Below are 27,101 nucleotides of genomic sequence, written 5' to 3'. Positions count from 1 at the left end.
CTGTTTTCACCTCTATTTCTCTTCTACTGTATATCTTACATAACAGGTAAAGAAGCAAATTTCCCCATTCACATACAAAAATTCAAATTGATGAGGAAGCCAAGGATCGAGCCATTTTAAAATAATACTGACATTAGTCACTGTGTCTGGGGGAATCACCTGAATTGGTGCTAATAATAAATTCATATTGCGCATAGTGTCCATTAGCTACCTTGAGTTCTGTTTTAATAATATACTTACTGACATCTGGTTTTAAAATACCAGACTAAGGCAATCAGATATGGCTATGGGTATAGCACAGGTGTGGTGTGTTTGTGCATGCCTCGTGCATGCATTATTATTATTATTATTTTTTTTTTTTATATATGCATATGTTTACATGTGTCCAAACTTTTCACCCTGAAATTCTCTCTAGTTCATGATTTCTAACATAAAAATAAAGTTTATTCACACTGCTCGTCTCAAGCCTCTGTACTCAAAAATAATGTGTGCTGGCTTGTAGTCATTTAAGAGGAATCTTCACGCACCCATCAGAGTACAGATTAGAAAATAAATGCTAGTTTGCAAATGGATATTTTGACATCAGTTTGACTCTCAGTCCTGGTAAGACTCTGGTAGAGGCAGCGCAAAAAAGATGCAAATCAGATCTCGTCTTTCAAGATACCTCTCTGATCCTCCATGTGATGTTTTTTTTTTTTTTTTGTCCAGGAGCACTTCAGCAGTCTGTGGTCCTCTCAGTTATAGAAAACAGTCCAAGAACATTAGACTGCCCTACTGCCCAAATAATGTCTCCTGGAAATGTCTCCTCCAGTCATCAAACGTAGATGCCCTCGGGGTTAAGGCTGGAGGAGACAGTGCTGTGAAGGGCGCGGAGGTCGCTGGGTAAGAGACGCGATGAACCAAGTCTTTTCAGAGAACCAGACTCCACTTCTGTAACAGACAAGCAAAAACCAGACACAAACCAGCTTATTTCATATCAAACACCTTTTGGATTCAAACAAAAAAAAAAAAACATTCTGGAGGATTTTGCTTTTAAGAATGAAAATAGAGGATTTTCTTCCTGGCTTGTTCTGAAATGCTTGCAGCATATCAGGGCTGCTGCTGATTTGGTCCATGTAATGGGGTTACAGACTTAAAGCTACTGGGGCAGTACTGTTGTGTAACAGCTTACTGCAAGTCTACAGTCTCAGCTGTGACTCTCAGAATGACCACAAGGTGGCACTGTGGTCACACACATGCAAGAGAAGTAGAGTGCCTAAGTCACTATGACATTGGTTATGAAATTGAATTTAACAATGTGATGTTAATGTGGCAAGTCATGAAGTCTCTGCTGGGTGTGTATATGCATTCATATGTCAGTATGTGTGTGTGTGTGTGTGTACCATTGTTGTTGTTTTCTGTAAGCTGAGCAGGCAGCACAGTGACCTTGGTACCAGTCTGCTGAATGAACTGCTGCAGGTTGACCTGTCGCAGCTCTTTTGTCAGCTGTTCCAGCTCCTGCTCCTTCTCCTGTGACCACAAAACATCCAACGGGTAAACGTAATAAATTCTACATTGTATTAACTTCTACATTGACTCAACCTTATGTGTGACAATCAATAAACGATAACACTCTGCTTGGGATCTGCCTAGAAGTTATGACCCAGTTGAAAGAACTCAAGAGAAGAGATAGCTCCTCAATGGTTACACAACTGCAACTGAGGGACTGTGGACTTACTCAGGCCCCTCTCTAATCAGGCGAAGAATGCTGTAATGCCCTCCCTCCCTTCCCCTTCTCATTACCTCATGCTTCCCACACCCAACTGGACCTCGCCTGTACATAGAGCTCATACGAGGATGCATGCAGCCAGGGATCCATTGCACATCCCCGCAAGCCAGAGATTAAACTTCGCTTCACTGCCCACAAAATAATGAGCTTAGATTTCTGTGGCTCCACCTGTGTGCAGGGGACTGAGATTTCACATACAGCACAGCTCCAGACTATCTCAACTTTTTAATGAGCATTTTTAAAAAGGATTTCTGAAATCAAACTTCAAACATACTGGGAGAAACACCTTTTCAGCAAACTGCCAGGGGTGCTTTAAATCCCTGACAATGCTGATGTTACGGTGTTAAAAAAAATAATAAAATAAATAAATTTACTAAACAGTAAAAATCTGAGCTGACCTGTAATCTCTTACTGGACTGGCCAAGTGAGTGCTCCAGCGCCCTGCAGCTGCTCTCCAGCCGTGCTGTTTGTTGGCTCTGCATTTCCAGCTCTGCCCTCACTTTATCCAGCTGGGCTTGCACCTGAAATCCAGAATGAAAGTGAAGAGTGAAAGCCAATGCTCATCACAGCTTGGAGAAAATAACTAATCCTCATTTCAAACGTGTAGGAAATATGTGTTCAGGACTGTACCTCCTCCTCATTGACCTTCTGGTTGAGCTCAGCCTCCTGCTGCAGCCGCTCCTGCTCCAGGACTGCCTCCATGCTCTAGTCAACATGATGAATAACACTTCAGATGGAACTTGTTCTACTGTTTGTATTTTAGCAAATAAATGACTTCCTTTTTAGAAGCATTTGTGGGTGTGGCTATCTACTTTGACTCTGTGTAGGTCATTTGTGGCTATGTAGTGATGTCAGGCTCACCTGTATGTGTGCTAAATACTCAGAAAGCTTGGCCTCGCAGTCGTGTATGCGACTCTGTAGGTCAGCTAGCTGTTGTCGGAGTTGCTGCTCGCTCTCCTGCTCGATCTGCAGCTCGTTCTGCCAGAATTCTTCCTCCTCCATCTCAGCAGTGTTCCTCCACACCTGCTGCTCTAAAAGCAGCAGCTTCTCCTCCAGGTTTTCTCTCTGGTGAAGGAAAATGATTCAGCTTGGAAATGCTTGATGTAAGGGGGTGAGACTTAATAGATCTGATAGCATGCAGTTTCAGACTGTGGGCATTGTGGGTCTACACGCATCATGCAAGTAACAACACTGACAGGTGTGGTTTTTTCTCACTTCATTGGCTTCGGCTGCAGCCTCCTCCCAATCTCGCAGTTCAGCCTCACATCCCAGCAGACGTCTCTCCAGAGCCTGGAGTTTGTCTCTCTGCAGCTCCACCAGCCGGCTCAGCTCTCTGGCTGGACTCCCAAGTACAGATGCTACTCCACCTCCAACTCTGCTCAGGTTCAGATTCACGCCACACTGCTGTGACTGTTTGGCTGCAAGGATGGATGATGGGGTAGATTGGAGATGAAAGGATGGTGTGATTGGATTTTTGACAAGTAGAAAAACAGGAGTAGGAAGGGAAACAAAGAAACTGTCAATGACAGTGTGAACAGAGTGGACAAAAAGAAGGACAAACCAAACACTCTACCTTCAGCATCTCTGCTTTTCCCAAATATATCCCGCAGACCTTTGGCCCCTCCACTGAAGGTCAGAGACTTGCGTTTGGGTTCCCTTCGTTTGAGCGAGCGGTCTGTCCCTGATGGGTGGAGCTTGGCCAGAGGTGGGAGGCTCTGCCGGTACAGCCCACGCTCTGGGACGCGAGCCTGCCCGTCAGAGGTGGGACGCTCGCTAACAGATGGGCCAGTTCTTTGGAGGATGAGCTGTACGTCGCTGGCATACTGACCCCACTTGTTGAGAGACACCACAGGGTTTTCATGTGGAGCCAGGTGACGCTCTGTGTCACGCCATTTCTCAATCAAAGTGTATCTGCCAGTCCGTCCTGAGACAAATTAAAAAAAAATAAAAAATTCAGCTCCCATATTGATCAAGCTTGCATCGTCTCCACGACGATAAAACTTTGCTGTTTAATCAACTGCTTAGAAAAATAGGTTTCACCAGGGAGGATAACTTATGTTGATTCATCTCAGTAAAATCACATTAGATGCAAAAACAACATTCACTTTCCTTGTTATGCAGAGGACACATGTATGACTGTTAAAACATCATTTACTGGCTTTTTTTAGTGCTAAGCATGAAGCCAGAGATCTCTCATTCGACATACAAGGGATGAGGTTTTTCAATCTTCTTTTATCACACTAGGTAGCGAAAAATGAGTTAGTAGTAGTACTGTGTTAGTGAGAGAACAGTGGGAAAATTCAATTGAGCAAAATGTAACTGTGTTGGGGAAAATAACTGGGTTCAATGGTTCAGGGCTCTATGTGTGTGTCTGTACATATAAAGATAAGAGCTAAACGCTGCCTGCTGCTCCCTCACCCCTGTCTCGCACAGTTAGGGTCCTTATAAAAGAGACACATTCATCACGACAACCATTCACATCAAAGTGGCCTGGCCTGGACAAAAAGCACTGGGACCACAAAGGACAGTGAAAGCTATAACTCCTGCTACACTGTCACTTTGGAAGACACAAACGTTTTAACCCAGAGCAATCTATCTATGTGTGGGGATAGTGAGTAAAGAAATGAAAAAATGAGTTTTAAAACCACGAGCAACTCTCATTGGAAGAAACTATATTCTCCTGTAGTCTGTGATTTGTGAAGTTACATGTAGAATCCAGTCTGTGCGATGACTAATCGAGTGTTGATGTTTTTCCCTGCAATTGTACATAGAGTCCTGATAAATCAAAGTCTGCAGCATGAGTTAGCTCATTTTGTGCAGCCCGTTTATGGTGAAAATCTCTTTGTGCCCCCAAGTCACTTTTCATTTTGATGCAATTTATCATCTCCAGTATGTCTGACAACTTGCCTGACCAATACTGGACACAGTGCACATCAGAGAATATGCCCATGGGGATTTGTGTAGGACAAAATATCATTCATACCACTTCGGTTTTCTAGCACAAAGGCCAGACGCAAAGGATTTCATCTCGCTGTGGTAAATCTACTCGTTTGTAGGACTTTGTTATTGGTTGGCCTTTTGAATTGTCCAAGACTTTTATGTCTATTTATATTGGGCTAGAAATCCCACCATCATATTACTAGTAATATTTCACATTTACAGCTCATATTCCACCGATTCCTTTTGAGAATCCACCACCTGTGAACAACAGCGCTGAGCTCACGCTTTTCTTGTACTGTAGTAAGTGGGTTTGAGTTTACCAATGGCTTGTGCCAAAGCAATCACCACTTCCTGGCATGTGGTGAACTCCGTGACCCCGCACACGATGCGCTGCACACCATCCACCCACACTTTCAGCTCCATGGCCTTCACCCAGAGGTCCTCATTTCTCCACACCACAGCAGGGTGCTAACAATGCTTTATTGTCCATCCTGAATTAGAAAAAGAGAAACACAGTTCAGTGGAAAATGTCAACCTAAAGACGACCTAACAGTGGATGAAATGATCAAATGAGCCTGTGAAATATGAAAAGTGCAGCTAATATGATCTATTTGTAAGCAATGCAGTTGGCTTGAAATCAGTTTTAAAAAACAATATGATCATATATCACAGTGCAATTCTACTAAAACTCATTACCTTGTGTCTTAGGTACTAATTTCCTACATTTCCCAGAATTACTTTACAACCACTTTAAAAAAAAAAAAAAAAAAAAAAAAACCAACCAAGCACCACATGGTTGTGCAGCAGTTCCTTGTGATAAATTTGCTGTGAGAACACACTTGCGGCGCAGCAAACGTGACCATCTAACGGGCCTCATCCAATATATTTTTCATTTGCTGGTGTCAGTGCAGGAAAGCTTACGACAGTCACATGCTCACAGAATGAGAGCCATTTTAAACTGCTGACACTGGCACCTCAGCAGCGAGGCAGTCATTACGAACCTGGCAAGGCCACAACAGCAGGCTAGAGCAACAGAGCAATGAAGGAGCAGGTGCCTAATGCTCAGGGTCTCGCAACCCTACTTGGCAGGAGCGCTTCTTTTTCCTGACTTGGGCCATCAGTTCGGCTGTGATTCTTGACTTTCCTATCGCTCGAGGGCTGCTTTAATAATTTAGGTACTTTTCATCTTCATCACAGCTGGAATGGGACCCCCGTCCCTCCTGCAATTTAACTACTGGTCCCCCTCAAGGCATTTTCCTACTGAGACTGCATTACCTTGCACACTCCCCTGCACTGAAGGCATCTGGTAAGGGCAAGGCCCACATTTGGCGGGGGAGCAGGATGATTTGTAACTGTAGACAGATACTGCAGGATGCATTTCAACCCAGACGCATGTTACAGCCCAGTAAATTAGACTATTCCCATGAACACTGCTCAGTGGGACAGGGAATAGAAGACAGACAATTGCAAAGAAAGAAAAAAAAAAAGAGGAGACTGAAGGTGAAAGAGTAGTGAGACAGATGGATAAACAAAGCAAAGAGGTTAATAAAAAAAATAGATAATGAGCTGGGATGCACAAAGACAACAGGACACAACTTTGGCAATGTCACAATCGCACATATAGATATCGATGAACAGTGGAAGAACATGTTCTTTCTTAGCTATGGTGAAAAAGTCTAAAGTTTAAAAAGTGAAACTATTGTGCTGTAGATCCAACTGCAAAATAAAAAAGCTTCACTCTATTGTTGGAAGATGAAATATGCACAAGAAAACAGTTAATCAGGACAAAAATCATATAATTACTCTCAGATTCTCATCAGCAACATGTGTCGAGGCAAACCTGTGAAAGAAACCTTTTCCAATCTAAATCAACTGTGACACGGTTGAGTAACACACAGCACGCCCACAGCTGATGTGACGACACCTTTCGTTTTCACAGCTGTGGTCGAAATGTGGTGACTGAATGTTTATTCAGTGACGAACAAGATCCAAATCACAGTGAGCCTTTATCCACGAGGGGGGGAAAAAAACAAAACAAAAAAAAACAGTTGACACAAGCTTGTAATCCTGATACCTCCCTCTATCACACACACACACACACGGAAACACTTGGTTAGAGGACATCAATGTGAAAAGTCTGGCCCTCACTGATACAATGACCAACAACCTTATCATTAAAACACTGAGCACAACAGCAAATTCGCTTAAAGAAGCTGGGACCTGGGAGCCATAATGTCAGGGTCACTCGCACGTAGAAATGAGGTTCAGTTTTCTTTACCCTATTAATAACTTCCAACACTTGAATCGCTGAGGTGCCTGCCACCCCTCAGCCACCGCTGCCGCTCTCTCCCCGGCCGTTGCTGTTATTGTTCTGCATTTTCATCACGCTATTTCCACTTGCCCTCTGGTTATGTCTTTGATCTACGTTGCAGTTACTTTGATGCTCCCACTGCCACAGAGACAATAAATACATCATACACTACACATAAATGAATGTGCTGGGAAATACGTTGCTATTTAAGTTCAGCTTGACTGTAAATGTGCTCTGACCTTTAGAGCAGCTCTCAACTTGCCTTTTCATTGTTTAGGCCCCTAAAAATCCCAGAAAGATTTGGGTTTCAGACATGAAGAACACTCCGTCGTCTGAGCTTTGGACTGTTGAGCTAAACTTAGTTGTGACTTCAGTCTGCCTCCCCTGAAGCGTCATTCCCAGGATGCCACAGAAAGGCCGAGTTAGGGAGGGGACATGGCGTGGCAAGGCGATGTTTCTTTTTTGGGTAGTAATTTATGAAACAGGTCGCTAAGAAAATACAGCTGAAAGCTTCTTTAATATCCCTGAGAGGAGTATTAAGGGTACAAAGACATTATGATTGAGAAATGTAAAAGAAAATCTTCTAATGACACACCAGCTATAAATCTGGGTTTAAATGCAAAACACCAACCAAAGAGTTTATTTTCTGCCTCATTGAGCTCAGTGCTCTGTTGGTCTATTGCTAAATTAAACTTTAACAAACACCTTGATTAGGTTTTAAACTATGACCTTTGCTAATTTCTCCAGTAGCCTGCCAACAAACAGAACTGTTCAGAAAAATTCAGAAAAAAGTCCAATTAAACCGACAGATTTGCTGTAAAGAGTCAATCACATGCCATATTATTGTACATTTAAAAAATACAATTGTTAGACTGAAAATATAAATACATGCGAAAACCTATTGAGTACACAATTTTGCAACAACAGGCGAAGATGCAGTCAGAGGCCGATTTTTTAAGTAGCAAAGATTTTGTGGCAGCAGGAGGGGGTCCACTGAAACAAGTGGTGTGCAGACAAAAGAGCACGATACTGTGTGTGTGTGTGTGTGTGTGTGTGTGTGTGTGTCCACATGGAGAGCGGCATGGCTGGATGCAAACAATCCCTCACCATGGTAACACAGCTCTGGCTTTGTCCAAACCTTACACAGATGACTGGATTGATTGGGGGGAACGGTCTGGGAAAGGAGACCAAACAATCACCAACAATTAAGAAGCAACCCGTGCTCTCCTGTCACTTCTTCTTTGTCTCCTCTCAATGAGGTGCACGAGAAAACATGGAGGTGTGTACTTCAGTGGGGTTTCTCAAACTAAGGAAAAAGTGGGGTGCTCCTGAAACGTCTTAGCGTTGGTCTCCTGGTAGAGACCAGCACCAATTTCAGCTGGAGTGCTCATATAGCTCAGTTTACCTCCTGAAAGAGAAATTAAGCTGTCACTCACACTAGCTCAATACAGTTCATATTAAAAAACCCAACCCTACACAGCCTATAGTACTGTGGATAAAGACTGAAGGAGTAAAAAGTCGATTGTTCAGAAGTTGGCCTGATGATGAAAAGTCCAAGACTTAAGCCAATAACATTCATGGGGAACATCAATGTCTGTACTAAATTTCATGGCATTGAAGTATCCCATCCAATAATTGCTGAGATACTTCAGTGCGCCTGACATTGACATCCCTGGAACTACGCCACTAGCCGGGCTCAAAGCAGCCACAGGAAATGCTAACGTCAGCAGGTATTTCAAATATGAAGCGCAAATTAAATTAGCATTCGACCCCTGTCCTCAGACAAGATCTGACTTTTCTTGATTAAGCATCCTGAAGACTCAGTGGCCCTGATACCTACAGTAATTTGAATTTCCCTTAGGGGATTAATAAAGTTGATCTTATCCTGTTTTACCTTATCTTATGTTATCTTATCACTCATGACTTTATTGGCACTTGAGCTTTATAACATATTGTTGTGTCCCTCTCTCATGTTTTATGGCCCAACTCCCTACTCTCATCTGATATTTCTATTAACATGAAACTACACATTTCAGCCTCCATCTGCTGGATGCTGCTCAGTGGAGGTGCTTTTCAGAGATTACTTCCATATCAACTTTGTCAGCTGCTGAGCAGGAGGTGGCTGCAGGTTTTAACAAAAGCTGGAATAGGCGGAGTGAACAGCTCCAGGGAGCAATCAGACAGAACGGCTTTGTATTCGGCTACTGTCAGTCATCTATTCTGCAGGAAATTATGTAAAATGCTTGCGAAAAAACTAAACGTGGTGTTAACACAGACGCAACAAATGTGGTCTAAAATGTTAGATTAATTATAGGAACATCTAATGAGCCATGTGTGGAAATACATTTTGTTGAATTAAATTCATTTTCACGAGTGCTGGGAGTAATCAATACATTGAAGCTGGGTGAGCAAGCTGCCACCTTGTAGTCCCAAAAGTTAAAACTAATCAGCTCGGTGGAGACAATAGGCTTTAACCCTGTAAGACCCGAAGCTTAGCAGACCACAAGGTGTCGGCAGGGGCAGTCTGCTGGGGTCCCCGCCTAACCCTAAACTGGTCCACTCATTTAGTTTGCTTTTAAGAATAAAAGCCAAATCAGTGCATTGTGCAATCAGTAAATTAGATTATGAATAACACGGGGGAAAGAGTCAGAGGGAATCATGTGTGTAGCACAGTTAGATGAATGGTTAAAAAGAAAGTAACCAGCAACATTTTCTTAATAAATTTAAATTTCTAGAAAACATTCCCAATTTTAATTAAAATTAATTTCAATTAAAGAAAGGAAAGAAATTCAGCGTCAGAATAAACACAGAAATAAACACATGTTGGCATAGGTACCACAAGATAACAAAATACTTTTGTCCTGTGCAAAAAAATAATGTTTTTATTGTGTTTTTGGGCTAAAACTACAAACACATATTGTCTGTGAGAGGTTTGCACATCACTTCCATCAGTGCACGCCTCAGCACATCCACTCACACACTAACCCCTCATTCACTCACTTCCTGCTGGCTCATGGATCAGGTATTTGACCATGTGGAAAATCTGTCAGGGACACCAATATCACGCCTTTTAAAGATGCACTCTGCTGTGAAATATGAACTAAAAGTACATTAGGACTGTCTGACACATTTTACTGGAGTATTAGTGTTTATATGGGAGAATTAGTGAATAAATCTGACCTTGCAAAAATAAAGTTATGCAACTACTAGTGACCACTCGATATCAGCACTTCTGTGTATAAAATATAACACATATTATGTGTATATGATAATAGATATAAGAGAGAGGTCCATTTAAACAGCCTACAACCTTGTTTTGATGGCAGCGGCTTTTAAATGTTGGCTTGACTGACGCATTCACGCTCCAGTGGAAAGACTTGCTGCATTCAGCCCAACAACATACCTCTGAGCAGCTGATGGCACAGCATTCAAAACTCCCCGGCTCGGCTGTAGCTGCACTGTCTCTCCCTGTGATAAAATCCGGGACTTCCCGCTGCATGTTATGCGGACCACTTGCGGGAGATCCTGTTTATTCCGAGCGAGTCCGCGCCTGCATCAGAGTTAACGGTGCGCGCACATCCCCCGCCTGCTCGGGACTGTCTCCTCCGCGCCGTGGGATCCAGCCCCGGAACTTCCCAGAGAAAACTGCCGGGTCTTTAACGGGTGCGGGACGATTATCCAGACGTACATTAACGAAACCAACCACCCTGCCCTCATCCGCAAAGTCTGGCCTCTTGCAGAAGTGGAAAATATTATTTGAAAACACTTCAAATTAAGCATAAATCACACATTTATGTGGCTTGTCCTGGTGTGTTTTAGTGCGCAGCATCTTCTTCGCCTGTTTCTGGAGCACAGAGCAGCGCAGGGCTCACTACCGCCCCCCTGAGGCCGGAGGCCGCTGGTCGCTGCCCCTTAGTCAGAGCCACATTTCTACTCGGTGTTTTTGCATAATGATGATTAATTAGAATATTATTATAATAATAACAACACAAACATGTGTCTGCCCAGTCATCCGACATGAGCAAAGGCCATGATGTTCAGCTGTAAACATGGATTAAAGTCTTTGTCATTTCATTCTACACCTTAATAAATAGACTAATATCTTAGCAAGGATCCAAAAAGCAACAGAGATAAACACAAGTCAAATCATCTGGTTTAAAATCCTGGATGTGTTTTCTGAAACGTTTTATGCGAAAATAGAATTAAAAATAATGAAACAATAAAATTACAGCTGTTTTGAATAAGTAGTTTCACTGGAAATAGTTAAAAGATGTGTGTGTTTATCCTTATTTAAATTCACTGTCCATTGTGCTGATCAGACAGAATCACTAATGACCTGAAGCTTCAGTATTTTGATACACACCTGCTTAGACTAAAAGAAAAAAAAGTTGCATTTTTTTTATGTTTAGCTTTTGTCAAATTTGATAAAATTACAGTTGCTGGTTCTAGTTTTTTAATCTGTTCTTGTTGCTCAATTAAACAGCCTCTCACAAACCCATTTTGTAGATGAATGTCTTTACATGACTCATAAATTTAATAAAACCCATGATATGGTTCTTTTTCTGGCCAACTCTAATTTTAATAGCACTCATTAGTTACGGCACTGTAGAGCTATGTATCCACTTAGAACTGCACTCTGCAATTAATCCTCAGCAGATGGTTCAGCCGTTGTGACAATCAAGCTGTGAGAGATTGATGTTTTCTTGCAGGCAAGTGCTGATGAGCTTTGACAGCTGCTTTTCGGACTCATTTTGGACTCTTCGCTCAGGCTGCAGCTCATAGTGTCATGTCCACGACGTAAAAGTGAATAAACTGTTATGTAAAAGTTGAGTTAAAACATGAAGCAGCCCTGTTACTGACATTTTGATAGAGAGAAAGAATTTGGCTACAACTGTTCAATCCAAAACCACCTACCATTTTTTTTAAACCTGGAAGCCAAATTGTCAAAGTCTCAAAACAAGTGTTTTCACTTTGCCTGATGAATGAACATCATTTCTACTTTCCTCTTTGTTTTCTCACAGCTGTTAGGATGAGGCAACTTTCACCTTTATCATTCTGTTCATTTATTAAATCCTCTGTGATTCATTGCACAGCCTCACCGAGCATAAATCAGAGCCCAGGTCTAATTAGCCAGAACAAGTGAAAACAACGTATGTGAGTGTGCAGGATCCGGTCTCACCTGCTCTTCCAGAGTTTAAGATCGGCCTCAGTGTTTACTAAGTGGAGATTTAAACACCACTACATTTAAAATGAGTTGCACAACCAAACTAGTCCTTCAAACTGATCAGCTGTATTTACACTCAGTAACTGCCAGTTGTGTGTGCTGCACAGACTCATAATGACATTAGTAGGTAATAATTGATCTAGTTAGAATGAAGAGTTACAGACATGGGCCTAATATGACATTTTACTCCAATACTGTTGACAAATTCAGATTATATTTCCCAGAATCAATAACAGAAGTTAGTGCCAGTAACTTCTAATAAATGACCCATAACATTAGCTAGGCTAGGATATTTTCTAGGGACCACACAGTGGACTGGTAGTTAGCACTGTTGCCTCACAGCAAGAAGGTTCCTGGTTTGAAACCCCCTCAGGGGCCTTTCTGTGTGGAGTTTGCATGTTCTCCCTGTGCTTGCGTGGGTTTTCTCCAGGTACTCCGGTTTCCTCCCACAGTCCAAAAACATGTATGTCAGGTTGGTGACTCTAAATTGCCCATAGGACTGAGTATGAGTGTGTGAGGTTGTGTGTCTCTATGTGGCCCTGTGATGGACTGGTGACCTGTCCAGGGTGTACCCCTGCCTTTCACCCAAAGAGAGCTGGGATAGGCTCCAGCAGATCCCTGTGACTCTAAACAGGAATAAGTGGGTATAGATGATGGATGGATTGGTGAATGTTTTCTGCTTATGCTAAAAACCCAACACTATTAACTAAACACACTGTACATAATAAATACATGAATAAATACATGCAAACAAGACAGTTAAGGTTATTATACATTTTCATGCTAAAACTGTTAGCAATTAAATTTCTTTTTCTCTTCTCCTCCTCGAGAAATTCTCGCAATTTCTGAAAGAAGCAACCAAATATTCCTGATAGCACCATATGCTGTCAAGTCAAGAAGCCAATACTCAGGACTTACAGTCAAGAATTACAATTTTAATCCTTTTTGCAAACTCCTCAATGTGCTTCCTCTATCCAGCTTTCTGTCTACCAATCACAACACAACCTCCTTGACCCCAATCAGCCTAGAGCTGGGCCAGAACACTCAACCGCTGAACCACTCAGAGTTTCAAAAACCCTCCACACTTCTCCTGCTGCCTCTTTTTTTTCCCCACAGTCCACATCCTTCTTGACTTGTCTGCTGTACTTGGCACCAAAAACCAAAGCACGCCCCTTGGCATCCCCGCAGACCATGAGATCTCAGAATTTAACTCTGTACAGTCTCTCTGCATCCGCCGACAGCACCTGTGAGGTTTCATCGCTGAGATCCCTCTGCACAGTCTCTGCTCTGTGCTTTTCTTGCTTTACATGAAACCTCTCAGCTCATCACACACCAGCCTGTACCCTACAGTACATTTCAGCTTTTGATAAGACTCGTCCCCTCTCTTCGACAAATTTGCCCCAATTCTTCCTACTCCTTGCTCTCCGAGTAGTGAATTGATTTTCACTCCTCAGGTAAAAATTTCTGTCTCAGGAAAGTTTTCTGTCTGAGACTGAAACCCTTCAGGCTGACAAATTTGCACACCTGTCCCTGAAGAGTCTGAGCACTTGACAGTCACATTACCCTGTGAGACATTTAAAATGAAGACCAATCACTTAAGGGAAAAGGGGAAATGCAAATCACATATGTTCTTCTCTAAAAGCAGTTATGTCACTAGTTGGTCCTCATGTTTCTTATGGAAAAGGTCTTGTCCAGGTTACTTTTTGTAATGCCACCCACACAAAACCCTTTTTTTGGACATCTTTTAATTTCTAGTTTATGTCTGTGCAGTTTTAAGACATTCTGCTTCGTCTTAGGAGAGTCTCTCACTGGTAAAACCTTTGTCCCACTTTCATAAGATCTCCCCGTTCTACCTCCTCTCTCAAGTACAAAATCCTTTCTCCAAAGACTGCTTCCCTAAACTCCATAATGACTGCTTTGTTGCTGCCAGCTGATGAATGAACATCAGAACGTTATCTGACGAAGTTAGGTGTTTTTAATTAGCTGTGCTTTGACCGAGTCCTCTATAGCTCCCTGAGAAAGGGATTAACTCAAATACGTACCAAACAAAGGCAAAAAAAAAATAAAATAAAAATTACAGGGCTCGAGGGGAATATGGATCTTTGAAAACAAGGCCAAGGTGTGGTGCCAAAAGGGATAGAAGCGCTCGCTTTGGGTTACGTGCAAATCTGCCAGAAACATGTGCAAAAAGGCAGAAATCCAAAAGAGATGGACACACAACTCCCTGTCAGCCTCAGAAAAAGTGTATACAGATATACAAGCCTAAAAATGTGCAATTAAATGCAACTTGAGTGAGATCTGTCCAGAGCAATAAAGAATTTAATCATTAAAATGGCATGTTTGCATCATTATGGTAGGAACAGTGTAAGGAATTCCTTACTGATTGATTGATTCCATGGTTTATTGCTGCGTCGCGTCTTTGGGTCGGGATGCCAGATGAAAGTTAAACTACTACTACTGAGCTTTGTGCTTAAAATTGTCTGATCCTGACTTTAAAAAAAAAAAAAACCTAGAGTTTGTAACTTCATCCCACAGTTCTGCAAAACACAACTTCATTTTAGAGCCCAAATGTTCTCGAGCCATTATGTCAGTGGATAGCAGTGTTGATGACGCAGACAATGGCCTCAGTGTGAAGTTCAAAAAAAGAAAAGTCAAACTGGCTTCTTTTTAGTCTGTTTTCCACTGCTGCTGAAAGAATGCTTTCTTCCTCTCTGTGTATTAAACATGCTCAGTCTTTATGTGGCAGCCCACTTCACCACTCCGCTCCAGTGGTAAACAAACCCGTTCTCATATGTCTCGACACCTGTTACTATTAGCTATTTTGGTATTTTGGACATATATTATTTATGTGTTGGTCTATAAATATCATTTTTAGACAACATTATCCTTCACACTGTCCAAGAAATTTACTTAAAGGAAATGATGAAAAGGGAATTATTTTCTTTAAATCCGGTCACCTAATTCATTACAGAAGGAAGAGGCTCTTTTTGTGACATGAAACATCTGACCAGTTCTTAGAGCTGAGTCGTTTGTGAAGAGACAAGTAAGCTATTGTTAAAAGGATTTGGTTTCTTCAGAGCTGTTTTTGTCCTTCTTGCACCAACACCAAAAGGCTTGAGAGCGTGGACTTTGTCACCAAAATAGTTCACAATCTGACTGAATTAGAGATTATTAGTGAAAATGAGGGAAGTGCACAGTTTTGTTCCTCAAAAAGAAAAGCCTGGGGTTTGAACTGAGAGATAAACCACTTTAAACAGGAGATGGAGAATTTCTGAATATGAAAAATACATTTTATTTCCAGACAAAGTGTCACAGAACAAAACCGGATCTTTTCTCAGTTCTTCATTAACGTGACTGATGAGTGATTTGTGTTAATGCTACGACACTGCCCTCTGCAGGAAATATGACCAACAAACCAGTACTTTATTTATGGACAAAAAAAAAACAAAAAAAAACAACTGCAAAGGAGCTCGACTTAAATTATTCCATGTCCTTTGTGTGCACAGAAGTCATGGATCATTTGATGTGCACTTCAAATGTGGTCGTCCCTCTTTTGAAATACATAGAAAGGTTTTATCGCAGCTCAACACAAGTCCGGGAAACAAGAGAGAAGAAGATCAGCAGCTTTTCTTTTTCATGTCATGCTACATTATGTCCTATGTACTTGCAGGAGGAGGGTTTCTTTCTCCCAGCACACGTCCATGATCTCTGCAGGCTGCGTATGCAGAAAAAGGGGCCATCACTGACACAAAGCTGTAATTGCTTTGTGGGATACTGTTAATTTGATTTAGAAATCAAGTGAAGCCTCTGCAGATTTCCCAGTTGGGATTGGCTTCATTTGACAAAGTGGATCTCTGGGGGAATTTGGCTGTTTAAATAAAGTATCTGAGTAAGACCATTAAGGCTCTGAGGATGAGTTTAGTCATCTTGCAAGAATGTTGGTGCCGAGTTTCTTCATCTCAATGCTGTGACTCGTGGACCTGCACGCCTGTGCTTCATGTCATATCCTCTTTTTTTCATCTCCAATCTCCCTCAGCAGTACCATTGTTCTAATATCATTCAGAGAACACCAATTCCCATTTCTCCCGCCTGCCCTGGCCCTAAAAGCTTTGTCGAGGAGGGGTGTTGATTGGCACCCAGCCGCCCAGCTCCTCCCCCTTCTTCCCCTGCACCGCAGTGCAGTCCACCCTGCCAAGACCCGCAAGGTTAACACTGCCTCAGGGCTTCAAAGTCACTGAGAGGCCTGATGAATGAAGCCAAACCCCAGAGGTTTTTGACTAATCCACCAGCACAGACTTCGCCTTCCACACTTTATTTGCAAATGATTAGCGTTGGTCAGGTTTTCCAACAGAAAAGGTCATTCATTCACTTCATTAAAGATTTACCCCTTTCAATAATATATATATTGTAATACTCATCATTAGAGTAACAAGAGATTTTTTTAAGGACCATTTCACCAATCTTGTGAAGTGTCACACTTTGACGTTTCCTTAATATTTACATAAGATAATGAACAATAAAGTTTATTCAAAACACTTTATTCATCTGAGAACACAACTCAAGAAGGCACAATGTCTTTACTTTTAATCTTTGGGTTTTTTTCATCATGTTTTTTGTATAATTACCATAGTGCTTAAAAACAGAGCATTACCTATGACAGTGAAGCTGCCTCTTTCAAAGAAATAAAAACAAATATAAAGGAATACTTTCAAATTCATTATCTTTTCTAGAGATGTTATGTTTTCAGGACAAGTTTCTACATTTACCTGCTAACATGAGGCACAAAAACAATGGCCAGACATACCTGATGTATTTGAGGAACAAAACTTTAAAAAAAAAAAAAAGTGCTTTAAAGGTCCAGTGAAATGAAAACTGGCACCTCACTTAAGATACTGTGTTGTAGAATTTAATGATTTATCTGTTTTACTACAACACCCCATCCCCATGTTTGTTCTTAATTTATTAAACTATGACACAGTTTACAGAAAAACGGTGCCTGGGCTGATGTGGAACCACATGACAGTATTGTTAACAATTGCGGTTTGGAGCTTCAGCTCAGTTTCATCTAGACTTCACAGCTTTATTTGTCCTTGCATTGATGAAATCAGTCTTCCTGTACCCAAGCTGTTGAGAGTAAAGAGAGTGTTGTATTGATGTTGTATTGCAGAGCAGCTTAAAGTCAGTAGGATGAGCAGGAATCAAAAATGTTTTACTTTGGCGCCCCTTAGTGGTAGCATCAAAAATAGACTAGTTAATAATAGCTAGTTACAACAGTACCTGCTAAATGAAGTCTGTAAATGTAATATTGTTTTCATACAGCCCTGCTCATGGATCTGCTATTGCCCAGATGTAACCACTGGAGGGGTAACATCAGTATTTCCTCTCATAAAATACTTTGATAACTATGATGCCACTGCCCTTGAAGAAACCTCGCCATGTGCGTTAGTGTAATGTGTGCAGGAACCCACCTTCTTGAAGTCCTTATGGAGGTCTGTGTGTTTCCAAATGGTGTGCAGCAGGATGCATGCTGCCTGACCTGCTCTGGATGGTCCACATCTAGAAAACAGAAAAGAGAAATTAGAAATTAAACTGCACAACAGACGTTTGAGCTACTTTGCTTTTAGATATGTTCTCTCTGAAGTGGGAGATGTCTGTGTGTAGTCAGATACTTTATTATACATTAGAATATGTGTTCATGAACACTGACTAACCCGTTGTCTTTGTTGCTGATGTTGATGATCTTCAGGAGAGCTCTCTCTTTGACGATGGCTTTGACGTTCTGCGAGTTCGCCTGGCTCAGGTTAATCAGGATATGACAGAGAGAAGCTGTCACCTCAGCGGGCAGGTCCGTGCCGGTGTCATCGTTGGGCAGCATCCCCACCACATCTGGCAACACCTGGTTGACTTCAGGAGGACAAAACCAATATAGTACATATCTGACGAGTGAAAAGTTAAAGGTGCAATTCAGGGTTCAAATGGAAACGACATAATCAGCAAACACAAGCTTTGTTGAAAATATCTCAACGTTGTAAGTATCTCAGTTTACCAATTTCAGGCTGCAGTTCATTGTAGCGAGAGAGGTTTTTTATTAGAGACAGTGCTGTCCTCTTCACATCACCCTCTCCCTCCTGTAATATGTACTTGATGTGCTGAAGATTCTTTTCCTGCTGAACAAGGGTGAAGGCGATGGCTTCAGACATCTGCCAAATATATTAAGTATGTGAGATATTTCAGTTTGATTTGCTAGTCTTGATACATGATAACTACTGCTGTAAATAGTTTGACAAAGAAGTTTATTACGGTCAGTTTCTTCAGTTAAAAATGTGAATCCCTGTGAATTTTGTAAAAGAAATCTCATTTGCTGGTTGCACTCTCAAATGCAAAGAGAGTGCCTCAAAGTAGGCACAATCTACATATTGTTAAATATATTATTCATTAACTTGGTGCCAAGACAAAATTGCTAATTTCACTTTGCACTCTGGGAAGTTGGTATGAGCCATGACGTTTGCACCAGTCCCATCTTACCGCTCCATTTCCAGCTGTGATGTTCTGCAGCGCTCCGATGGCAGCCTCCTGGGTGTACTGACGTACACTGCAGGCGATCAGAGACAGGTACATGCGGAGAGTGATGGGACTCCACAGCCACTCTATGCCACAGGGGTTAGCCTTGTCCTCCAGCAGGGAGCTCTGTCGCTCCAGAACCTGAGAAGGAACCGGGTAATGAGCTGCAGCTTTCAGAAGAGTTCACAGAGTTCATATTGACAGCATGAGGCAGAAGTAATACTACTGCAGGTTAGAGATGAATATCATATTTCTTGTCTTATGTTGCTTTTATTTTTTGCTCTGCATGTGCCTTTGGTGGCACATAAACTTTGCAACATCATTATACAGTAAATTTACCTAATTATACAGAATTCAGACTGTCTGATGCAGTAACAGCAGCTGCAATATGGATTTTTGTTTGCAGGGTCTAATGGGCGTTTAAAGACTTGTGAGGAGTTTTTAATTAAAAACAAACTGAAATGAAAAATACATTTTTTAAACTTTAATCCTGCATCCATGTGTATATTATCAATTTACCATCTGTCTCAAGTAAATCCTGCAACATTATAAAACTACAACCCCTTTAAAAAGAGATAAGTGAGGAGCGTATTCAGACGGATTCATAACGTCTCCACACAACTAACTACTTAAACTATTTAGGCCAAACATATGACCTGTCCAGACACCTTTGCATATTTTTGGTCTTGTGTTTTTCATTACTGGTGCTAGGCCACTTGACTCTTAAACGAACAGCATGCAATGATATTTTACATGACAGTAGTTAAGTGTAAACGCAGCAGATTAAAGTCCATGGGTTTTGGAAAGAGATGTTCAGTTATCACACATGGGTATGATGTGTCCCAGTATATTTGGTATTAGAGGCAAGTGTGTGCTAAATGTACCTTGTGCCAAAATAACTTTAAACTTTAAACTAGACTTTAAAGAAGCTAAAACATTCTGTAGCACTAAAAGACAACTGGGAAAGTGGTTCTGTGGATTTGTGTGTGCAATTTATATATTATTAAAAAAATATTGCTTAGAGCAGCTCTAACGCTAAGTTCATAATAGCACGTCTCTGCTAAATCAGTAATGTCAAATATATCCTGTGCTTTCATGTTTCCCACCAGAAACAAGAGAAAGAAGAAGCTGTTTTATGGATGAATAAACATGTGGCAGTTTCCACAGGATATCAAACATTATACTCAAGGATATATTTTCTATTGTCAATGTGGATTATTGTCTGAAGGGATTACCTCTGTGATCTTAGCACTGCGGTGAGCAAAGCAGCCGACAGTCTTTGGCTTGGGAGCCAGGTTTTGCTGAGATTGGCTGCGATCTTGGGTGTATTTTTTTGGAATCTCGGCCTCAAACTGATAAGACAGGTTGTGCAAGATGCAGACGCAGTTCTCTGTGGACTTCAGAGCAGATATAAATATTATATTACATACAGTATGAGAAGATATTAAATTTATATATACAGATAAACATACTGAAGCTTGAATGGGAGTAACAGGTATAGTCCAGCAGATTTTTCCTTTTCAACTGACTCACAAGTTCCCAGGAACTATTTACGTTTTGAAAATGGGCTGAACCTTTTTAATCCTTTGAGAGGCGGAACAATTTATATGAATGACTGCACATGAAGTATGTTGCACAGCACATTACAAAAATTAGCAAAAAAAAGTATGCAGAGGTTTGATTTCCAACTTGTTGCACTGCAGATGAAATCACAGCGCAGTCTGTTGTGTAACAGAGTGTGAAGATAAACATTCTCTTTGGAAAACTTATCATTTTCATGTTACCTTGTCATCTGTCTTATGGTCAGCTATGGTCCCCCGGATGTAGTAGACCAGAGAGTCAATAAGATTCTTGCATTCCCTCATTGCTTTCCTCCCATCTGGACCAGCAGAGCTCAGATTTCTGGAAACAAGCAGTAAAAACAATCAAGGGATGTGACATTTATGTGTGTGTGTTTTCAACCGCACTGAAATATATAAAGTCGTCAGTGCTAATGATGAAGAACTATGACCATTTAGGATCTCTCCCCACAGCCAGTAGCAATCATGATTCTTTCATATACTACCGAGTTAGATTCCATTTTTATGTAATCTAACTTTCTATGAAAAACAAACACAGCAATTAACACAACAGTTTCTTTGTGCAGTGATGAAACAGAAATCCAAGACGAACTCATCATTTTTCTCATCCACACAGAGCTCAAAGGGTTTCAGAACATGATAAGAGGAACTTGATAACACTGAACCAGCGAGGACTGAGTGATTTCAGCTCAGCAGAGCAGAAAGAAGAGAGGAGCTCGATGAATAATTCAGTCTTTCACTCTTTTCTTCCAACTATAGTTGTCAGGGGAGAATCGTGTCTGATATCTCCTGTTTTGTAAACACAGAGATGAAATATGTCCAAACAGGAACCAACAATATGATACATACACTGTGGTTTAACATAATAAAAAACACAATTTTAATTACTTAGCAACTTTGATGACGAAGCTTTATGAGAAAGCAGTAGTTTTAGGTTATATTTGATGGAGAACTTAGTCTTTAAAACTGACTCTAGAGGTCCACTGATTTGGGTTCTACTTTGGCTGATGCCAGTTTTTAGAAAGCAGGGCAGCCTATGGCCGATTTTTTTGCCTAAAATGTTGAACCGATTTTCTTTTACTGGGTATTTACTGTTCAGGGGCATTTTTTGGGGTGGTCAGCTCCTAAGCAGAATGTGACATGTTTTATACCCAGTGCTGACTCCATCCTTCTCTCTCCCCTTCCCTTCTTTGTGCTGTCAACAGGCAAACTAGCAAACTTATCATCTACTCAAAGTATCCAAGAGGCATAAAGTGAACCATATTGATGGCAATGCAGGCAGTTATTGTCATTTTGACCTTTCTCACCTAAACTTGGTTATTTTCTATGGAAAAAAAAAAAAAAAATATATATATATATATATATATATATATATATATATATATTAATGAGGGTTTACCCAGTGCTTCATTTCACTGTCCCTAAATGTACTGTAAATATACTATCTTGTCTAACTACATAGCACATATGTGTAATTTGATCTTAAAAAAAATTCTATGTGACTTTGCTAACTATCTACTTGGTCGTGTTGATATATGTTGCTTTTATGTGCATGTGTGGATTACAACAACACGGGGGCCGCCCGCAGATGCTTGATAATCGGTGTAATATGCTCAGCCCATACCACTGTCAGTTATATTGTGAGGATATCAGCATGCTTATATTAACATTGAGCTCAAGTACAGCGTCACAGCTGCCAGGATGGTCATGGGCTCATGTTAAAATGTGACAAACAAGCAGCAGAAACTGGATATCCAACATCCATCACCAAGTAGCTGTTGTTTGCTTTTATTATTCAAATGGATTTTATTAAGTTTGCCAAGCATGATTCACCAGAACTCTGAGAGGGCAATGGTCGTTTCCACAGATACGACTGATAGGCAGATTCAGATGAACACCATGTTGAGATGCACTGCCATCTGTTAATTATTGCCCTTAGTAATAAAAAAATACGACTTTATGGTGCAGAGTTACTAAACATGGATTTTACTTACCTTTATCTTTGCCAAATTCACAGTAGTATCATATATATAGTAACCATAGTAAATGTTTTGTATATTATTTCTATTTCTATATATTTTTGCAGAAATCCCTAAAATTCTGTATTTATTTTGGTATGACCTGATTATCTGACATCATCACAGCAAAAGCTCTCAGAGTATCTAACGTCAAAGCTAACAGAAGTTTACCGCAGGCAGCCTGTAGTAAAGTGGAAAACATCAGCATCAGCCAGGAGCTCGTCTTTTGGGTTCTCCCCCTCTGAAAGGCCAGAACAGGGCACCAGGACTGACTGGGTGAGGATGGGTAAGCCTTCTTTGATGAGTCCCTCTTTCAAAAGGTCATGAGAGGAGAGGTTCCACAATAGACCTGGGAGTGAGATGCAAACATAGTTGATAATGTGTAAAAACATACATTTAAATTTAATGAAGATTTATTTATATAGTAACCTTTAAAACAAATTTGATTTTAAACATCTGAGCTCCTCCTTATGTACCAGTAAGTTGTCGTCTGGTCTCCACATCGTGGCTGCTCTTCAGTGTGCCTAAAATAACGGCCAGGCCATCATTTTTTTTCACCTCCATCTTGTTTTTGCCGCTCTGGCAAACAACATTACGCAGTGCTCCCGCAGCAACACACTGCACCTCCTCACTGTCGCTGCACAGAAGCTGCACAAGCTTTTCAATCCCATGGAGGTCGAATACCTGAAAACAAGGGAGGACAAACACAGACATAAAATGATCTATAAAAAATGGTACTTGATGGTCTTGGTTATAGCAGTAGCTAAGTTAGAAATGGATTAATTGAGTTGTACAGAGAGCTTAAGTGTTTTTATCTCATTTGGTAAGTAAAGTTAGGTTTAAGAGTTTAACAAGTATACATTTCTATTATTAATAACTGTAAAATGCATATATATGTACCATCTTTTTAGCGTCAGTGCTATTTAAACACAGATTTTGAATGTGGGTGGTTGCAAAGATCAATGTGTCCTCGTTATCCTGGGTCAGCAGGTTCACGGCCTTCTCTAAAGTCATTTCCTCAGGCTTGTTCTCTGACTTCCTGTGTGAAGATGTTGTCCATAGGTTTAAAAAAAAAAAAAACAAACAAAAAAAAAAAAACACCACATGTGACAGTATGCTTCTCACACACATCAGGACTATGTGAGAACACATTAAAATTATTAAATGAAGTGAGAATTGAACACAAACACACAGTCTTACAGAGTTGTGACATTTTGCGTGGTTATCTGTTGAAATGGGGCTCCTACTTCCATACGCTTCCCTGTGTCCATCTCCACGCTGGTGACAGAGTGCGGGTATGAATTCAGTCTGTAGAGGCCCCTGTTATCCCCCCTGACCTGAGCCATGCAGGACAGACAATCATCAAGCTCGGTAGCACCAAGCATCATATCGCTTTGTTCCTGCCTGGTGCGTCTCTCCTGTTTGACACCAATTTGGTTATAATCACAGTGAAAACCATATTCTCCACTTTGCTGCAGTGCTGCATTTGAGAACACAGGCCTTGGACCTGGCGTCTGCCACGGCGTCCTCTGGTAGATGCTGCCATGCAAGGATGTGGATGCGTGAGGCTGCGTCACTTGAGGGACCTCTGAGAAGGCGTGCCGCTGAAATAAATCACAACCAACTGAGTGGGTCATCATACTGCCCACCCTGAGTGACTGGTGGGATCCGGGGACAGTGTACGTCCCATAACACTGGACACCATAATTAAAACGACGGTGAGGAAACTCTGGGCTCGCTGGTGGAGACACCTCCACTCTCCTGGATGGTCTCCACATGTGGGTGCTTGAAAGAGAGTTGTTGGTGTAACCCATTCCAGTCACCTTAAAATAAACAAGTAAACATAATTATTCTGCACTTTATATTCCTCTGTGAGGACTGCACATGTCTGAATGGTTAAAAAAAAAAAAAAAAAAAAAATCCACAGTCCTGATAATATTAATGGGAAACCAAATGCAGGAACACAATGACTCATTTGATTGATAACAACACTGAGCAGCTACAGACCATTTGACTACATTCAAATTGTGTCGTACAATATTTAAACGTGCACCATGACATGAATTATGAGTCCGTGTTGTTCTTCTAATGGTCAGGTCCAAGATTCAAAGAGAGGACAACAAAGAATCTGAGGCACTAAACTAATGATTAAAATACTTTATGATCCGATCGGCCTTATTAGGAAAACAGATAAACCTTTCAGTAACACATAAACAAGATGATAAACATCTATAAACTCTTAATGGCTGTGTGTGATCACATGTAAGTAAAAAAAAAAAAGGGGTAACAAGAGTCCTTTACCTTCATGTAAGGTAAAAGTCTGTCTGAAGCATCAAAGCTCTTTGTTCTTCTCTCTAAGCGGATGCCACCTGAAGCACAGTGAAGAGGTTTCTGTTGGTGTACAGTTTCACACTGTAATTATCTAAAACGTGGCAACACTTGACGCGTCCTCAGGTCAGGTCTGGCTGCCTGAGCTGAGAAAACATTGTACACAGTCACGGTTCTGCAAACACCTTTGCGGACTAGTGTAAACTAAAGGTCTCATTCATTTGCATTAAGGTGAATTGACAAGAGGAAGGCAGAGAGAGAGGCAGGGCAGCGGAGGAGTAACATAAAACAAATCCCAAATCAGTCAGGATATTTAACAATAACAATCAGCTGATAATTAGAATAATAGTCTCAGCCACTATTAAAACAAGCTTAAAAATCAGCGTGTCCTGAAAATATTGAAATTATTTTTAGTTGATGACTAAGTGGAGCTCAGAGCTGACCCACTCACATCTTTATGTAAGCTACCAATACATGAGAGTTACAAACTCAATCTAGTCAGCTGGCAGCCTTTAGGTAGTTGGATGAAACCACAGAAACCTGTTGGACAAGTGACCTACTATGGCCCATGCATTCTAGACACAGAAGCCTCACGGATCACAGGTAAAATAAGGTGGTCTCAAAATAATGAGGAGGATCAGGATGATGAAGATTTTTGTTCTGCTACTCAAACTTGTGTGAAGTCTCTTCTGGGGTGTTCTCTCATTTATACTGCGTGGATTCATAATCTCCACAGAAGGAAACATGAGATATTACCATTTGACATGCTCTTTCTCGCCTTCCTGGCCAGGGTGAGTTGGACTTGCTGGTAAACGCGTGAACTCCGCTTGTCTGAACCAAGTTCCGTTGAGGATCGTTGGGTCGGTTCCGCCGGCAGAGCCAGACTAGTGTCATCCAGCACCAAAGCGCCTTGGGCAGGTAACGCTGATTTGAAAAACACCTCATCCATTTTGAGCAAATCCAAATTCGCCAAGAGTCAAACTCGGTCGTTTCATTTAAGTAGATCGGGAGTAGCTCAGATTCTTGGTTCGCCTTTGTTTCCCCTCAGATCGCTCAGGTGGGTCGACCGACGTGCTGCCATAGGGGAGGGCGGTGTCGGGGGCGGGGCTAGAGGCGAAGCACCTGAGGTGTCAAGTGTCACCGCAGGGGGTGGAACCGGTTAGTTCTATCTGGTACAGTCAATAGGATGGCAGTAACATAACCAGCTGCTGTATTAAAGTACCCTGTGTACTATAAAAAATATAACCATTACAGGGACCTGGGACGCAGGACAGTATTGGTAAACTGTGGTACTTTTATTTCAGGACAGGATCTGGCTAAGTAATATCTGTTGCAGTCCTTCAACTGATTTATTTATTACTAGGCTGTGACATATGGAAGAGTGTTTAATAAACATTTCTGGGAGTTAGTTGTCTGCCTGATTCATTTTTCACACTGGACTGCAGCACCGCCCACTTTGGATTGAGATGGAAGAGGAAACCACAGCCAGACACAAAAGGCAGGCGTGTCTTCCAGTGAATTGTCAGCCTTTACACAAGCTGTAAAATTAGAGTGAGCCATGAATTTCACTCAACATAACCACCAGACATTTATGATGGTGTCTCTCAAGAGACTTCCTGGTTAAATGCTGATTAAACAAAAGCCTGTTTGTTGGGGCGTCCATACTGTTGACACCATGCTGCTGCAGGCTGCCTTATTATTTCCTCAAATGAGAACAAACACCAACAATGTTTTTTTCCTTTAATGCAATTTTTTTTCTAAAAAAAAAAAAAACACTCTTTCCAGTCCAATTTTTTTAAATCACTTTCACATTAAACATTTCTATGCATAATATTCATAAACAAATGGTTTTCGCTGATTAAATGTGCCAGACGCACCCTTATGATATTACAAACATTCAAGTCGATCAAATCCACAAAACACCAGTCATTTCGTGGATGTTTCTGTCCAGGCTGTCTTACATCTCTGCACATTGTGGTTTATTTTATTCTGGTCCTTACTCATCATAGCACCAGTCACAAATCAATAAGTTGACATTAAGCTGCAAAACATCAGGATTGATAGGTTTTAGATTTCAAATTCATGATTTGCATTGTAGTCTGAGACACAGCCTCAGTGGATCTTGAGACAGTACGTGCCTAGTCATAATTTTAACAATGGAGGACGTAGTCAGTCTCAAAAGACACACATTCTTCCACAAAAATAAATGTTTAAGATGTTTTTTTATTTTTAACTAAGTCGCCGACTTCTGAATACCAACACGTTTTCTAATTGGCACATCATATGTTACGTTCAATAGCCCAAAAAGTACACTTAAACACACTCAAGAGGTCGAGGTGGTTGGAGTCATTATTCTACCCATCGGACGAGA

The 27,101-nt window shown here is 41.1% G+C and overlaps 2 protein-coding genes across 6 annotated transcripts; both read right to left on the bottom strand.

Moving 5' to 3' along the window:
* Positions 1–311: 311 nt before the first annotated feature.
* Positions 312–10,780, bottom strand: rassf8b (Ras association domain family member 8b). Of its 5 annotated transcripts, XM_026327412.1 has the most exons (10): positions 7,259–7,393; positions 6,987–7,157; positions 5,029–5,199; positions 3,342–3,692; positions 2,984–3,186; positions 2,630–2,833; positions 2,399–2,473; positions 2,167–2,289; positions 1,383–1,509; positions 312–930 (listed from the first exon to the last, which is right to left on the bottom strand). In XM_026327412.1, the coding sequence occupies exons 3-10, from the start codon at positions 5,129–5,131 to the stop codon at positions 815–817; spliced, it is 1,302 nt and encodes a 433-aa protein (XP_026183197.1). In that variant the 5' UTR covers positions 5,132–5,199; positions 6,987–7,157; positions 7,259–7,393; the 3' UTR covers positions 312–814. The 5 variants fall into 5 exon arrangements, with proteins under 5 accessions (XP_026183197.1, XP_026183195.1, XP_026183198.1 ...); XM_026327410.2 differs by lacking the exons at positions 6,987–7,157; positions 7,259–7,393 and adding an exon at positions 10,423–10,780; XM_026327413.1 differs by lacking the exon at positions 6,987–7,157 and having other exon boundaries at positions 7,282–7,403.
* A 6,410-nt stretch (positions 10,781–17,190) lies between these two features.
* On the bottom strand, positions 17,191–25,807 carry pkp2 (plakophilin 2). Its single transcript, XM_026327044.1, has 13 exons — positions 25,487–25,807; positions 24,704–24,771; positions 23,603–24,225; positions 23,303–23,441; positions 22,879–23,086; positions 22,574–22,751; positions 20,589–20,706; positions 20,040–20,201; positions 18,769–18,945; positions 18,290–18,443; positions 17,955–18,147; positions 17,712–17,799; positions 17,191–17,367 (listed from the first exon to the last, which is right to left on the bottom strand). The coding sequence occupies exons 1-13, from the start codon at positions 25,677–25,679 to the stop codon at positions 17,305–17,307; spliced, it is 2,364 nt and encodes a 787-aa protein (XP_026182829.1). The 5' UTR covers positions 25,680–25,807; the 3' UTR covers positions 17,191–17,304.
* Between the last annotated feature and the right edge of the window lie 1,294 nt (positions 25,808–27,101).

The sequence above is a fragment of the Mastacembelus armatus genome, chromosome 23 (genome assembly GCF_900324485.2).
Source record: "Mastacembelus armatus chromosome 23, fMasArm1.2, whole genome shotgun sequence".
Lineage (NCBI taxonomy): Eukaryota > Metazoa > Chordata > Actinopteri > Synbranchiformes > Mastacembelidae > Mastacembelus > Mastacembelus armatus.
Note: the sequence above shows the minus strand (reverse complement) of the source record. Positions and strands in the feature narration are given on the sequence as shown.